This window comes from Pantherophis guttatus, chromosome 2 (assembly GCF_059756535.1).
Source record: "Pantherophis guttatus breed Tessera chromosome 2, ASM5975653v1, whole genome shotgun sequence".
In the NCBI taxonomy this organism is placed as follows: Eukaryota; Metazoa; Chordata; class Lepidosauria; order Squamata; family Colubridae; genus Pantherophis; species Pantherophis guttatus.
In genome coordinates, this window is record NC_142064.1 from 258,865,931 (window position 1) to 258,881,388 (window position 15,458).

Sequence of the window (15,458 nt, forward strand, 5' to 3'; positions counted from 1 at the left end):
TTTGCTGGCCGCGCATGCACGCTGCGAGCCAAGTGTACGCTGCTCTCGCACATGCAGATCAAAATCGTGCTGCGTGTGTGCATGTATGCGCACCAAACATGCTGTTCTACTTACCTTCCCATGTCTCCTTTTGGTCTGTACTGCATATGCAGCGAGGGGGGAGATCAGCTGTGCCGTGCAGTTTAGCTTAGCTAAAAAGCAGGAAATCCTGCTTTCTAGCAAAGCTAAACCATGCGGCACAGCTGATCGTTGGATCGTAGTTTTTTTTAACTACCAATTCACCCGAACTGGTAGCTTTTTTTTACTACTGATTCGTCCAAACTGGTAGTTTTTATCACTACCGGTTTGTCTGAACCGGAGTGAACCGGTAGCATTTCACCCCTGACCCCAGCCAGTCAGCAAAGCCAAAAAAGGTTGGGGAACTCCAGACTAGAAGGTCCAACTCCAAGGTCCCTTCCAACTCTGTTATTCTGTTCCGTTCTTTTATTTGTTCAGGTTTCGGCCTCTTAAGTAAAGTGGGAGACGATACTTTTAAGAAGTTTTTCAACCTGGATGGTTATTCCCTCACCTTTGCGGTGGACACGACCGGCAGCATGTCAGACGACATCAATCAAGTCAAAATCAAATGCATCGAACTCCTCCGATCGTATTCTGGCTCTCCGGATAAACCTTTTAATTACATTCTTGTGCCCTTTAATGACCCCGGTAAGGAGGCGTAGAAGACTGTGATTCCTTCTGATTTATTATCTCTTCTAGGCTGGAATTGCCCTTTTGCTCAGTTTTTTCCCCCAGAGAATCCAAGCAATGTTATGGCCAACTAGAAGGGATTATGTGATTTAACAATAAGGAATGCAGCTTCTTCTTTTCTTTTTCTTTTTAAATAAGAACAGGAGCAATTACATCTCTGCTGGGCTGACCAGTATTAAAGTGACAGATTATCCTTCAGTGGAAAGTGAACCAAGATCTCACAAAACTCTCCTGGTATCTCATTATTTGTTGCCACTTAGTGCAGAGGAAGGAGGGAAATGAGAGGAATAATCAGCAGGAGGATTAAAAACTTGAATTCTTCCCTTAAATGGGGAAGTTAATAGTTGGTCTTTTTGAGAACGTTTGCATTTGCAACTGAAAGAGAAAGAGTACAGCACATCTTCAATTATTAAGGTCATGTGGTTTATAAATCAATAGTAAAAATGAATCATTTATTGGTTTTTAAAATATAAAATAGTAGTTTTCCACTACTACTTTTATTTTTCTTTGTATTTTATATTTTGAAAAATCAATAAAATCATAGATAGATAGATAGATAGATAGATAGATAGATGATAGATAGATAGATATAGAGATTAGAGATAGAGATAGAGATAGAGATAGAGATAGAGATAGAGATTAGAGATTAGAGATTAGAGATTAGAGATAGAGATAGAGATAGAGATAGAGATTAGAGATAGAGAGCCCTGGTGGCGCAGCAGACTAAGGCACTGTTATTAACATCAGCTGCCTGCAATTACTGCAAGTTCAAATCTCACCAGGCTCAAGGTTGACTCAGCCTTCCATCCTTTCAAAGGTAGGTAAAATGAGGACCCAGATTGTGGGGGCAATAAACTGACTTTGTATAAATATATACAAAAGTATGAAGGCTATTGCTTAACGCATTGTAAGCCACCCTGAGTCTCCGGAGAAGGGCGGCATATAAATCAAATTGAGAGAGAGAGAGAGAGAGAGAGAGAGAGAGAGAGAGAGAGAGAGAGAGAGAGAGAGAGAGAGAGAGAGAGAGAGAGAGAGAGAGAGAGATACTGTATATATAAATAGTAAAAATGAATGAAACTAACTTCAAGCTACAGGTAGTCCTTGATTTACAACCATTCAGTTAGTGACCATTTGAAGTTACAATGGCACTGAAAAACAGTGACTTAAGAGCGATTTTCGCACTTTTACAACCATTGCAGCATTCCCATGGTCATGTGATCAAAATTTGGATGCTTGGCAACTGCCATGTATTTATGACGTTTGCAGGGCCATGTAATCACCTTTTGCGACCTTCCGACAAGCAAAGTCAATGGGGAAGCCAGATTCACTCAACAACTGCAGTGATTCACTAAACAACTGCAGTGATTCACTTCATGACTGTGGCAAGAAAGGTCGTAAAATGGGGGTAAAACTCACTTATCAACTATCTTGCTTAGAAATGAAAATTTGGGATAAAATTGTGGTCATAAATCAAGGACTACCTGTGTTTTGGAATACTGGGTCTAGTTCACAATCTGAAAATGATGTGATACCAAGATGGTGGAAGGACTGGAAACCTCATTTTCTGAGGAACAGCTAAAGGAGCTGAATTTTCCTCCTGATCCGTGCTCCTGTAATTGCATCCTGTTCTGACAGTTATTTTGAAATGTCCTTTAATCACTTAGCTTCTTTCTGAGGGTATGCTGTAAACACTAGTTCCTATTTGGTAGAAATGCCCTTTTGTAATGTTGCTATTGCTGTGTAGAAAATCCACCTGAACACAAAAAAGTCTTCAAACTGAGACTGCAGAGCCATCTGTCTACAATGCTTAAGCTGCTCCAAGCAAGGGGGTCAGACTGGTTGACCTCTGAGATCCCCGCCAACCCTATGATTCGATGGATTCAGTGATACTTGCCCTCCCTGTGCAGAAAGCAGTTATAGACCCAGAAGTCAAAGGAGGAAACTTCTAAATCAGGGGTGTCAAACTCAAGGCCCCCCCGGGCCGGATTCCGGATTCATGGAGTGCTTAGATCTGGCCCAGAGGGCCACCCTGGAAAGCGCAAAGGACTGGCCCATGCTGCCAGTGAAAACGGAGCTCTTCCGTTTTTGCTGGCAGAGGGTTGCAGGAGGCGATCGCAGCCAAAAACGGAGCTCAGGCCGTTTTCACTGGCAGAGCGCACGGGCTGCCGCAGGCCTCCCCAACATGAGTGATGTCGAGCTAGCCACGCCCACCCTGGCCACGCCCATCCTAGCCCCCTGAGGTCAAACACAACCCTGATGTGTCCATCAATGAAATCGAGTTTGATACCCCTGTTCTAATCAAACTTTTAATGAGGCTTCTCTTAAATGAATTATACATCTGAACCAGTGGTGAAATCCATTTTTTTTTACTATCGGTTCTGTGGGCGTGGCTTGGTGGGCATGGTGTGGCTTGGTGGGCGTGGCTTGGTGGGCGTGGCAGGGGAGGGATACTGCAAAATCCCCATTCCCTCCCCACTCCTGGGGAAAAGATATTGCAAAATCTCCATTCCCACCCCACTCTGGAGCCAGCCAGAGGTGGTATTTGCCGCTTCTCCAAACTGCTCAAAATTTCCGCTACCGGTTCTCCAGAACCTGCTGGATTTCACCCCTGATCTGAACTGATATTGTGGTAAACTCTCAGCAGTTAGACTGTCTACTGCTGAATAAACTAAACAATCTGAATTGGGACATGTGGAAATCAGGTGCTAGTCTTATTATTTCAGAAACAGGTAATGGTGGTCATCCTTAATTACTTAAAAGGAAGGTATTGGGAAAAATCTCCTCAGAGCCTCAGGAAAGGCAAAAAAACAGAATTAACATAATAAAAAACAACAACAGAGATGCCGTCTGAAACTGTGGCCCCTGGCTGGCCTTCTTCATACTATCACGGTTTAGTTCCCACCTAGATCTATCTTTGCAGATGTTGGACCCGTCATTAAGACCCAAAGTGTGGACGAATTGGAATCCGCAATCTCTCGCCTGACTGCTACAGGGGGTGGCGACTGCCCAGAAATGTCCATGTCTGGCTTGAAACTGGCTTTGCAACAGAGCATGCCAAGGTGAGAAGCGTCCGGGTTGAGGGGCCTATTCTCTTTCTGCCCATATCTCTCAATACTGTACAGATAGTCCTCGAATCACAGGTAATCCTGTATAATATACCAGGGGTCTCCAACCTTGGCAACTTTAAGCCTGGCGGACTTCAACCACGAGAATTCCCCAGCCAGCTTGTGACCTAATCTAACATAAAAGTGGCATGTCAGAGCAGAACAGTGGTGGGTTTCAAAAATTTTTACTACCGGTACTGTGGGCGTGGCTTGGTGGGCATGGCATAGCTTGGTGGGCGTGGCAGGGGAAGGATACTGTAAAATCTCCATTCCTTCCCCAATCCAGGGGAAGGTTACTGCAAAATCCCCATTTCCTCCCGATCAGCTGGGACTTAGGAGGCAGAGAATAGATGGGGACGGGGCCAGTCAGAATTTTTACTACCGGTTCTCCGAACTACTCAAAATTTCTGCTACCAGTTCTCCAGAACTGGTCAGAACCTGCTGAAACCCACCCCTAGAGCAGAACATATCCCAGATACTGATTGCATCATCAATGACATCACCAGTGAAGTGTCCTCCATCATGTCAAACCTAATGTGTCAAGAGAAGAAGGAAAGCATTAGTTTCAAAACTGGAAGAGTTAAAGATAATTTTATGCTGCCTCAGCTCTGGGCCGGGAATGAGAGAAAAGCAATGTTTTGAAGACATGGGATTTAAAAACAGGTATTGAAGCATGATCGTACTGCAGTTATAGAGGGACCTGCGGATAAGCCCATAGGCCAGTGGTGAAATCTGAACCGGTTTACTACCAGTTCGTTAGCCGCGCATGCACCAAACATGCACTGCGCGCAGGGGTGATCAGCTGTGGTGCGCGTGGGAACCTTTTTAAAAACCTTTTAAAAGCATTTTTTACTACCGGCTCGGGCGAATAGGTAGTAAAAAATGCTTTAAAAAAGTTTAAAAAAAAAAAAAGGTTCCCACAATCATGTGGCACAGCTGTGATCGTCGGAGCCTTTTTTTTTTTTTACTTTCTTAAAGCATTTTTTTACTACTTATTCACCCGAGCCGGTAGTAAAAAAATGCTTTTAAAAGGTAAAAAAAAAAAAAAAGGCTCCGACGATCACAGCTGTGCTGCGTGATCATCGGAACCTTTTTTTTAACCTTTTAAAAGCATTTTTTTACTATTGGTTCTGGCCAATAGGTAGTAAAAAAATGCTTAAAAAGTTTTTTTTTTAAAATTCCGATAATCGTGTGTCACTCAGCTGATCATCGGAACTTTTTTTTTTTACACTTTTTACTACCGGTTCGGCAAACCAGTAGGGTTTTTTACTCCCGGTTCGGGTGAACCAGCCTGAACCAGTAGCATTTCACTCCTGCCATAGCCTAATACATTTTACATGTTTTGAAATTGCCCTAAGATACTGTCTAAGCCAGGGGTCTCCAACCTTGGCAACTTTAAGCCTGGAGAACTTCAACTCCTCCAGGCTTAAAGATGGCAGGTGTTGTGGGAGCACCTGCCATCTGGAACGAGCTCCCCCCCCGGAGCTCCCCCCCCCCCAGAGATACAGAGGATTACAGACCTGCACGCTTTCCGCCGTGCCCTCAAAACATTCCTATTCAAGCAGGCCGGCCTGGCTTAACCTCTTTTTTAAACTGTTTTTAAATTTTTTAAATTTTAAATTTGTCTTATAAATTTGGGGTGTTTTACATTTTGTTTTCTGGGCCGAATTATTTAATTGTATTTTAATGGTTTTTTAACATTTGTATTATATGTATTTTATCTTTTGGCTGTTCACCGCCCTGAGTCCTTTGGGAGTAGGGCGGTATACAAATTTAATTAATAATAATAATAATAATAATAATAATAATAATAATAATAATAATAATAATAATAATAATAATAATAATAATAATAATAATAATAATAATAATAATAATAATAATAAATAACTCCCAGAATTCCGCAGCCAGCTTTGCTGGGAGTTGAAGTGCACCAGGCTTAAAGCTGCCAAAGTTGGATACCCCTGTAATATACAGTGTATATTCCACCCTGCTAAGGATTTATTGATCTGGTCTGACAGAGGCAGAATCTGCACCAATTCGGTGTGAGGGAATTCCTCACTGATTCGTAGGAAGGGGGAGTTGCCTGGAGAAAGGCCCTCCACTTTCAGTAAGATTCTCTGGAAGGAAAAAAATGGAGAAATTACTATTAAAAATCTTCCACATTGCTCCTGTGCATACTTATGAATTAAATGAGGGACATAATTATAGGTAGTCCTCAACTTACAACAGTGCATTTAGTGACCATTCAAAGTTACAATGGCACCGAAAAAAGTGATTTAGGACTATTTTTCACAGTTACGAACTTTTGCAGACTCCTCACAGTCACATGATCAAAACTCAGATGCTTGGCAATTGGTTCATACTTACAACTGTTGCTGTGCTCCAAGGTCATGTGATCCCCTTTTGCGACCTTCTGACGAGCAAAGTCAACGGGGAAGCCAGATTCACTTAACAACCTGGTTACTAACTTATCGACTGCAGTGATTCATTTAACAACTGTGGCAAGAAAGGTCACAAAATGGGGCAAAACTCACTTAACAAAGTGAGAAACAAAAGGTCTCGCTGAACAACAGAAATGTTGGGCTCAATCGTGGTCGTAAGTAGAGGACCACCGGTAACATCCGTCTCATGCATCCGCTGTCAGCACTAGAGTAAATGCAGCTGACATCCGCAAGGTTTCAAAAGTGGGCATTTATGCAGTTATGGCTTTTGCTTTACTGATTGTTCAGAGGGACAACGGCAACCCAAAAAATTTACTTAGGATCGTTTTTCACAGTTACAACTTTTGCACCTTCCCCACAATTACCTATATTAAAATCAGATGCTCGGCAACTGTCTCATATTTATGATGGTTGCAGTATCCTGGGGTCATGCGATTCACTTTTGCAACCTTCTGACAAGCAAACTCTATGGGGAAGCCAGGTTTACATAACACCCATGAAGGGCTCTATAGCAGAGGTCGTATTCAGCAGGTTCTGACCAGTTCTGGAGAACCGGTAACGGATGTTTTGAGTAGTTCGGAGAACCGGCAAATATCACCTCTGACTGGCCCCGCCCCCATCTATTCTCTGCCTCCCAAGTCCCAGCTGATCGGGAGGAAATGGGGATTTTGCAGTAACCTTCCCCTGGAGTGGGGGGGGAATGGAGATTTTACAGTATCCTTCCCCTGCCATACCTGTCGAAGCGTAAATCAGCCTTGTTTTCCTCCTGGGATAATTGCACTTAATTAGAGACGGATGGATCTTGTTTTCCATGCTGTATACTTTAAAGAAAGAAAAACCGAAATATATATTTTCTAATAAGGATTTTATTATAAAAATAGAAAAACTGGCTAACTACATCTTTACCGGCAGCTTATCACACAGACGAAGAAAGGAAGTATAAATCAGGAAGTTAGAAAAGAAAAGAATTTAGACAGTAGCTCAAAGTTTCACAAGACTAATCTTATCTCTGTTGCTATAGATACATGATAAAGTTCTCTGGCAGGCTACCATAAAGCTCAGAATGGACACTTGGCTAACAAACACATAACGCAGTGACAACGCCCACCAAGCCACGCCCACCAAGCCACTCTACGCCCATCAAGCCACGCCCACCAAGCCATGCCCTCGCCCACCAAGTCACACCCACAGAACCAGTAGTAAACAAATTTGAATCCCACCGCAGCTCTATAGTTAAGAACCACACCTTGACGTCTACCTGGGAACTAACTGGCATCCAGTGCAGTTCACGCAGCAGCACAATAATCACATGTGTTTACTTTTCTGCACCAGCTGCAGCTTCCAAGTTGTTTTGAAAGGCAGGTAATAAGAGTGCATTGCAGTAACCCAGGCTCTGCAACTCTAGGGTGTGAATAATCATCGGGAGGGCCCAGGCAATTTACAATGCGGTCTCTCAAGAGCTTCTCGGTCTATGAACCAACTGTCACCACCCTTAAACAACTCTTTCCTGAAATCATTTGTCTCCTTGTTTCCTCTTCTGCCGCTTTATAAATGGAATGTCTTCGCAGATTTAATGAGAGAAGGAAATTGTTTCTCACAGGAGGTTAACGGAGTAGAACAGGCCTTAACGTTCTAGCTTGCGGTTTAGCATTTGAACGCTTAATCTTTCTGACTCGAGGAAGGAGCAAGGCAGTCTTTATGGCCTGAAACCATCAGTGACTTTATCCCACTCAAATTTGTCAGATCCCACGCAAAAAAAAACCACCTTCTGAATGGTCAGCTTTCCCTCATTCTGAAGTCTATAATGGGCTGATGAGGTACTTTTCTTTTGTCTAGCCAACATTTCCCATCCTAGCCTCAAGGGTCCAACGTTAGATAGATGGGGCTCAGGAAAAAGGACTTAAACAAAGACTGGGAGACTTGTATGGTCTTTGTGTTGAAAGAAGAAAAGGCTAAATTGAGAATGTATAGAATCTGAGTATTTATTTATTTATTTATTTTATTTATAATTAAATTTATATACCGCCCTACTCCCGAAGGACTCAGGACGGTGAACAGCCAAAAGGTAAAATACACATAGTACAAAGGTTAAAAACCATTTAAAAATACATTAAATACTTTGGCCCAACAAATTTAAAACACCCCAATTTATAAAACAAATTTAAAAGCAATTAAAAGGGAGGTTAGGCCAGACCAGCCTGCTGGAATAAGAATGTTTTGAGGGCACGGCGGAAAGTGCGCAAATCCGGGATCCTCCGTATCTCCGGGGGGAGCTTGTTCCAGATGGCAGGTGACCCCACAGAGAAGGCTCTCCCCCTGGGGGCCGCCAATCGACATTGTTTGACCAATGGCACCCTGAGAAGACCCTCTCTATGGGAGCGTACTGGTCGGTGAGAGGCTACTGGTGGCAGAAGGCGGTCTCGTAGGTACCTCGGTCCTAAGCCATGGAGCGCTCTAAAGGTGGTAACTAAAACCTTGAGGCGCACCCGGAAGACCACTGGGAGCCAGTGCAGCTCGTGCAGGAGGGGAGTCACATGGGAGCGCCATGTTGCTCCCATAACCACCCGCACGGCCGCATTCTGGACCAGCTGGAGTCTCCGGGTGTTCCTCAAGGGGAGCCCCATGTAGAGAGCATTACAGTAGTCCAGGCGGGAAGTGACGAGGGCATGAGTGACCGTACGTAACGAGTCCCGATCTAGAAAGGGACGCAACTGGCAGATCAGGCGAACCTGATAAACAGTCCTCCCGGCCACAGCCGTCAAATGCTCTTCTAAAAACAGCCGTGTGTCCAGGAGGACACCCAAGTTGCGGACCCATGGGGGCCAACGACTCGCCCCCAATAGTCAGTGATGGCACCAACTGACTATATCGGGACGTCGGAAACCACAGCCACTCGGTCTTGGATGGGTATTAAAAGGGTCGAAGAAGAAGGGGAAAGAATATTGCTTGATATAAAGATGGGTGGAAATCATAATTCTATATTGTCTTCCTTCCTTCCTTCCTTCCTTCCTTCCTTCCTTCCTTCCTTCCTTCCTTCCTTTCTTTCTTTCTTTCTTTCTTTCTTTCTTTCTTTACTTACTTACTTACTTACTTACTTACTTACTTATTGATTGATTTCCGATATGGTATTCTTTTGTTGTTGTTGTTGTTGTTCTTTTAATTTTCTATGCTTACGTTTAAACAGATGGAACTTTAAGGCAGGAGTCTATTTCCCTTTTTTTTAATTTCTAAAGTATCAAGTATACAGTATAATCCGGGAATGAGCCGTGGTGGCACATGCAGTGGTTGAAATACAATACTGCAGCCTACTTTTGCCAACTACCAGCTGCCAGCAGTTCGATTCTGACCGGCTCAAAGTTGACTGAGCCTTCCATCCTTCTGACGTTGGTGAAATGAGGACCCAGATTGTTTGGGGGCAATAGGCTGACTCTGTAAACCACTTAAGAGAGGGCTGTAAAAGCACTGTGAAGCGGTATATAAGTCTAAGTGCTATTGCTATTGCTAATGTAGGCACAAGCATCTGCAGGGGGTGTCAGAAGAAGCAAGGGATAAATCTTATTTTTATTTATTGGTTTACTCTGTTTATGCAGCCAACAATCTCACATATGTGACTCTGGGTGGCTCACAGAGATAAAAGAAATCACAAATCAAGAGAATCCATATTATTAAATAGCCAAAAACAACAATAAGAACATTAAAAACAAGTTTAAACTATTAAAAGCCATAAAATAGGGAAGAAGACCAACCAGTAGCTTACAAACAATACAACCACCTCACAGATTCCATACAGGTAGTCCTCGACTTACAACCAGTGGTGGGTTCCAAATTTTTTACTACCGGTTCTGTAGGTGTGGCTTGGTGGGTGTGACATGGCGTGGCTTGGCTTGGCTTGGTGGGCGTGGCAGGGGAAAGATATTGTAAAATCTCCATTCCCTTCCCACTCCAGGGAAAGGATACTGCAAAATCCCCATTTCCTCCTGATCAGTTGGGACTTGGAAGGCAGAGAATAGATGGGGGCGGGGCCAGTCAGAATTTTTACTACCGGTTCTCCGAACTACTCAAAATTTCCACTACCGATTCTCCAGAACTGGTCAGAACATTGCTGAAACCCACCTCTGCTTACAACCATCTGTTTAGTGGCAGTTCAAAATTTCAACAACACCGGAAAGAGTGACTTATGACCAGTTTCACACTTACGACCATTGCAGCATCCCCATGGTCACATGATTAAAATTCATCCGCTTGCCAACTAGCATGTATGTATGAGCACTGTCCTGGAGTCACATGATCACCATTTGTAACCTTCCCAGCCAGCCTCCAACAAACAGTCTGTTGCAATATTTTCAGGATCAGACTCAATAATATTAGTAAGAGTTAAAGGTTTAAATATATTTCCTTTTATTTATAATAGGCATTCTATATTCACTGAATATTCACAGATAGAAGCAAGGAAAAGGGTGTAGGTTGCTCCTTATATATACAATGGGTGGAGCTATAAGTGGGAGTGGTGAATTATGAATACATTAAGAAGTGAAGAATAAGTTAACCCCTGATACCCCGTTCATATATTATTTACACATTAGAGAATAAGGCATTTACATCTGACAAATCCCCCTCTAAATGCCGATTCGTTATACAACACCAATTACATTCAGATTCAGGACAATACAATACATACAATTTAGAAGTTAAATATTTGTGTTGCTTAGAAGGTAAAGGCTTTGTCAATATGTCAGCTAATTGTTCTGAAGTATCACAATGCACTGCTTTAATAAATCCATCCTGAGATAATTGTCTCACATGTTTAAATTTTATATCTATATGTCTGGACCTTTGTCCAATGGCATCAGATCTAGATATTTCAATGGCTGCTTTATTGTCTTCATGCATAACAAAAGGCAAAGCAGGTTTTTTCCAAACATCTGAAATTAAATCATTAAACCATACAAGGTTATTTGCAGCTTTGGATAAACAAACATATTCCGCTTCTGTCGTTGAAGTGGCCACTAGTTCTTGTTTACCAGTGTACCAGTAAACTGGACAGTCATTTAAGAGAAATATATAACCAGATGTACTTTTTCTACATGAGGTGTCTCCAGCCCAGTCCGCATCCGCGTAACATGTAAGCTTTGGTTCTTTATTGTCTTTAGGTTCTAATATTAAGCAAAAGTCTAGTGTACTTTTCAGATATCTTAAAATTCTTTTAACAGCTTCCCAGTGATACATTGTTGGTTTGCTGACATGTCTGGATAGTAAATTGAGTGGTAAGGCGATATCTGGTCTAGTCCAATTAGATATATAAAGAAGTGAACCTATGATTGACCTATAAAATGTGTTATCCTTGAATTCGGGGGAAGATTCATCAGTATTTCTTAGAAAATCAGTTTGCATAGGAGTATCACAAGGTTTGGCATTGTTTAAATTGCATTTATTTAAAAGTTCTACAATCTTATCTCTCTGAGTAAGTTTGAATCCCCTTCTAGTCTTATTAATTTGGACACCAAGATATTTGTTTACTTTACCTAGAGATTTTAACGAGAAATGTTCATTTAGTTTAGTTACAAAAGTTTCTCTTCTCTCTTTATGTTTTCCTATGTATAAAATGTCATCCACATAAATCAATACAAATTCAATGTAATCATCATCCTTTTTGACAAAAAAGCAGTTATCGGCAGTAGTAGCGTTGAAGTCCATGGTTTTAAGTACTTCCACTAAACAATCATACCATCGTTTACCAGATTGTTTTAACCCGTATAAACTCTTGTTTAACAACCAAATTTCATTTTTGTTTGTGTATTGACTGTGAGATGCTCTTACATATATTTCCTTATCTAGTTTAGCGTGTAGATACGCAGTCTGTATGTCATATTGAAATACATCAAGGTTGAGTGCTGATGCTACCACTAGAGCTGTTTTGACACTCTCTGTTCTTACTGTGGGGGAATACGTGTCAGTATAGTCCTCCGGATATTTCTGTGCATAACCTTGTGCAACTAGTCTAGCTTTGTATAGGGTATTGCCTCCCTCTAAGTTCTTAATTTTATATATCCACCTGGTACCAATAATTGTTTTATCCTTAGGTGCAATTGCAGGTGTAAATACATTTAATCCTTGTAAACTTTCCATCTCTTTTTTCATCGCTAATTCCCATTTTTCTTTTTCTTCACGAGGGAGTTTTAACACTTCCTCATATGTATTGGGTGTTGTTGGCTCACCATCCATATGCATTATATAATCCTTGTATTTATTTGGCATTTGATTTCTGGTGTTTCTAATGGTTTTTTCAGGTTTACTATCATTATCATGCAAATATCTTGCTTCCTTTTTTGTTAATGTGTCTGTCTTAATTTTGTGTTGGCTATTTGTCCAAATTTTGGTTTTGTTCTTATTTTTGTTGATATTTTGCTTTTCTATGATCCCTTCTTCATGAGATTTTGTACCTTTATATTTATTTGGAAATATTTCATTAAGATGTAATTTAGACCAGTTGGCCTGTTCATGGAACACAGCTGTTCTGGAGACTATAAATTTGTTATTGTTATCAATGAATCTGTACCCTTTAGTACCGGTTTCATATCCCATAAATCTGAGTCTTCTGGATACGTTTTCTCCCTTTCTTCTTAATTGTTTAGGTATGTGTACGTCTGCAGTGACTCCAAATATATGCATGTGTGCTAATTTTGGTTTTCTATTATACATCACTTCATATGGTGTCTTATTTACAATGCTGGACCATGTTCTATTTTGTGTGTAATTTGAATAATGTAAGGCTTCTGACCAGAATTGTTTGCTTAAGCCAGCATCTTCCAATGTGCATCTAATCATGGTTTGTAATGTGGAATTCTTCCTCTCTACAATCCCGTTCTGGAACGCAGAAAATGGACTAGATGTGTAATGTAACATTCCTTTGTCTTTTAACCATTGGGAGAATTCTTTAGACATGAATTCGCATCCCCTATCTGTCATAATTTATTTTATTTTGATGTTGTGTTGTGTTTCTATGCGTTTGTAAAATTCTTTAAATTTTTGAAATGTTTCATCTTTGTGTTTTAATGTATAAACAAACCCATAGCGGCTATAATCGTCCACTATTGTCAGGAAGTAACGTTTTCTATAAGTGATTGATGGAGTTAATGGACCAACTAAGTCCATGTGTACTAAATCAAAAATTTTGTTAGTTGATCTAGTAGATTTTCTTGGCCTGGGGCTAGTTTTTAGTTTTGTAGATTTACATACTGAGCATTCCAAATAGTTTTCACAATTTTTTATTTTAACACCTTCTGCGTGTTCAGTCATTTTTTGTACTACAGGAAAACTGGCATGTCCTAACTTCCTATGTAAGATGTGAGCACACTCATCATGAATTGGCTTACCTATTTTTGGTTTTTTTTCATTGTGTGCATCTTTGTGATCATGAGATGTTTTACACTCATCATTGTCACTATTGCTAATATTTTCATCATCTACTTCAATACAATCTTCCATATTTGAGTCAATGTTATGCAACCATTTTTCCTTTGTTATCAGATAAGGTAGGCCTCCTTTAATTATCACTGTGCCTATATTTATTTTATTCTTCTCCAAAATCGCTTTTCCTTTTGAAAAAACAATGTTAATGTCAGAATCTCTACTTAGTTTTATAGCACTTAGTATGTTATGAGGTATTTCAGGTATTAGCAATACCCCCTCTATTTTTCCTAGACCAGGCAAGGTTACATTCCCTCTACCTAATACTTGAACCTTTTCTTGGTTAGCTACCTTTATTACAAATTTATCTTCTGCAAATGAAGACAATATATTTTTGTTATTAGTGGTGTGATTAGTTGCTCCAGAATCAATAAGCCAATTATTGTTCTCATTTTGCTGTATGTTAGTGTTGTCTTGTTTATTTAGCCCGTTCAGTGAGCCAGATTTTCTATCCTTTGAATTATCTCTGCCCCCTCTATTCTCTTTGTAATTTGGTGGGCTCCTATATCTATGTCTATCTATGGAAGACTGTCTATAATTGTATTTGTTTCTATATTCTGACCTATGCCTTTCTTTTGAAATTTTGGGACAGTCTCTTCTATTGTGTTCCCTGGATCCACAATTGTGGCATTTGAATGTTTCATTATATTTTTCTTGGAAAGCTACTTTCCTATATGGTTTGTGTTCTGTGTGATTGCTAGAACGATTCCTTCTTGAATTGTCTTCTGCTATCAATTTATTGGATAGACTTTCTATGGATAAATATCCTAGATTGATAGTGTCTAAATGTGACATAAAATTGTCCCATGATGAATCAAGTGAGTTGATAATAACACTTTTCATTGTTTGGTCTGAAATCACCTCCCCCCTCAAATGCAGCTCAGCTCTTATTTTGTTTAAAGATATTAAATGCTCACTTATGGAAACCCCTGGTTTTACCCTAGATGAAAAGAAATCTTTAGACATCCTTGTGGTGGTAGCTACACTGTCACTGTGAAACAAATTAAACATGCATTGAATGATTTCTGAAACAGTCAGATTTGGCTTAATGCTATGATATATTGCAGGAGACACACTAGATATTATTAAGAAAAATGCTCTATGGTGTAAACAATCTATTTTTAGAGTCCAAGGTCTTTTTGGGGGACTAGTGATAAAAAATAGTAAGTTTTCCTTCATAAAGACAACCTGGAGTTGTTGATACCATTCTTGCAAATTAACGCCATCAACCCTTAGCTTTGGGAAGTCACTGGGTAAATTTCCGACATTATTGTGTCCATTACTTACAACCTGAGGTAGTCCGTGGTCTCGCAAGTGTAGAAAATTGCAAAACGGCATGGGGATGCTCGCAACGAGTCTGCATGGTCTCCTCGCCAGTTCATGTCTTCCCGGACCGTCTGCGTAGTTTTGCGCATGCGCGTTGTCCATTTCTTCTTTGGAGTCGTCGTGGAAGGTTCTCCCCATTGCGGCTCGCTCGTTCTGCTCCTCTTCAGATGAATCGGTCTCTGGTTCGATTTTGGGAGTCCTGACGACGGCGGCTGCTCTTCCTCTTCCCCTGAGGGCATTGGTGCTTGCTTCGGTCTGTGGCGTAGGGCGGTACCGGCAGGACTCTCTGGGTTCGGGCGTCGGCGTTCTCGTAGTCAGGATGGGAGCGGGCAGGTCTTGAGGCATCGGCTTGCTCGCTCGCTTCTTCGGT

General features: G+C 41.0%; 1 protein-coding gene across 2 annotated transcripts in view; it reads left to right on the forward strand.

Moving 5' to 3' along the window:
• LOC117667866 (von Willebrand factor A domain-containing protein 7-like) overlaps positions 1–15,458 on the forward strand; it is a 64,508-nt gene that overhangs the window by 18,277 nt on the left and 30,773 nt on the right. For both annotated transcript variants that reach the window (XM_087883888.1, XM_087883889.1), the window contains exons 7-8: positions 496–705; positions 3,668–3,806. In XM_087883888.1, coding sequence (XP_087740014.1) covers positions 496–705; positions 3,668–3,806 — 349 coding nt within the window. The remainder of the gene's footprint in view (positions 1–495; positions 706–3,667; positions 3,807–15,458) is intronic.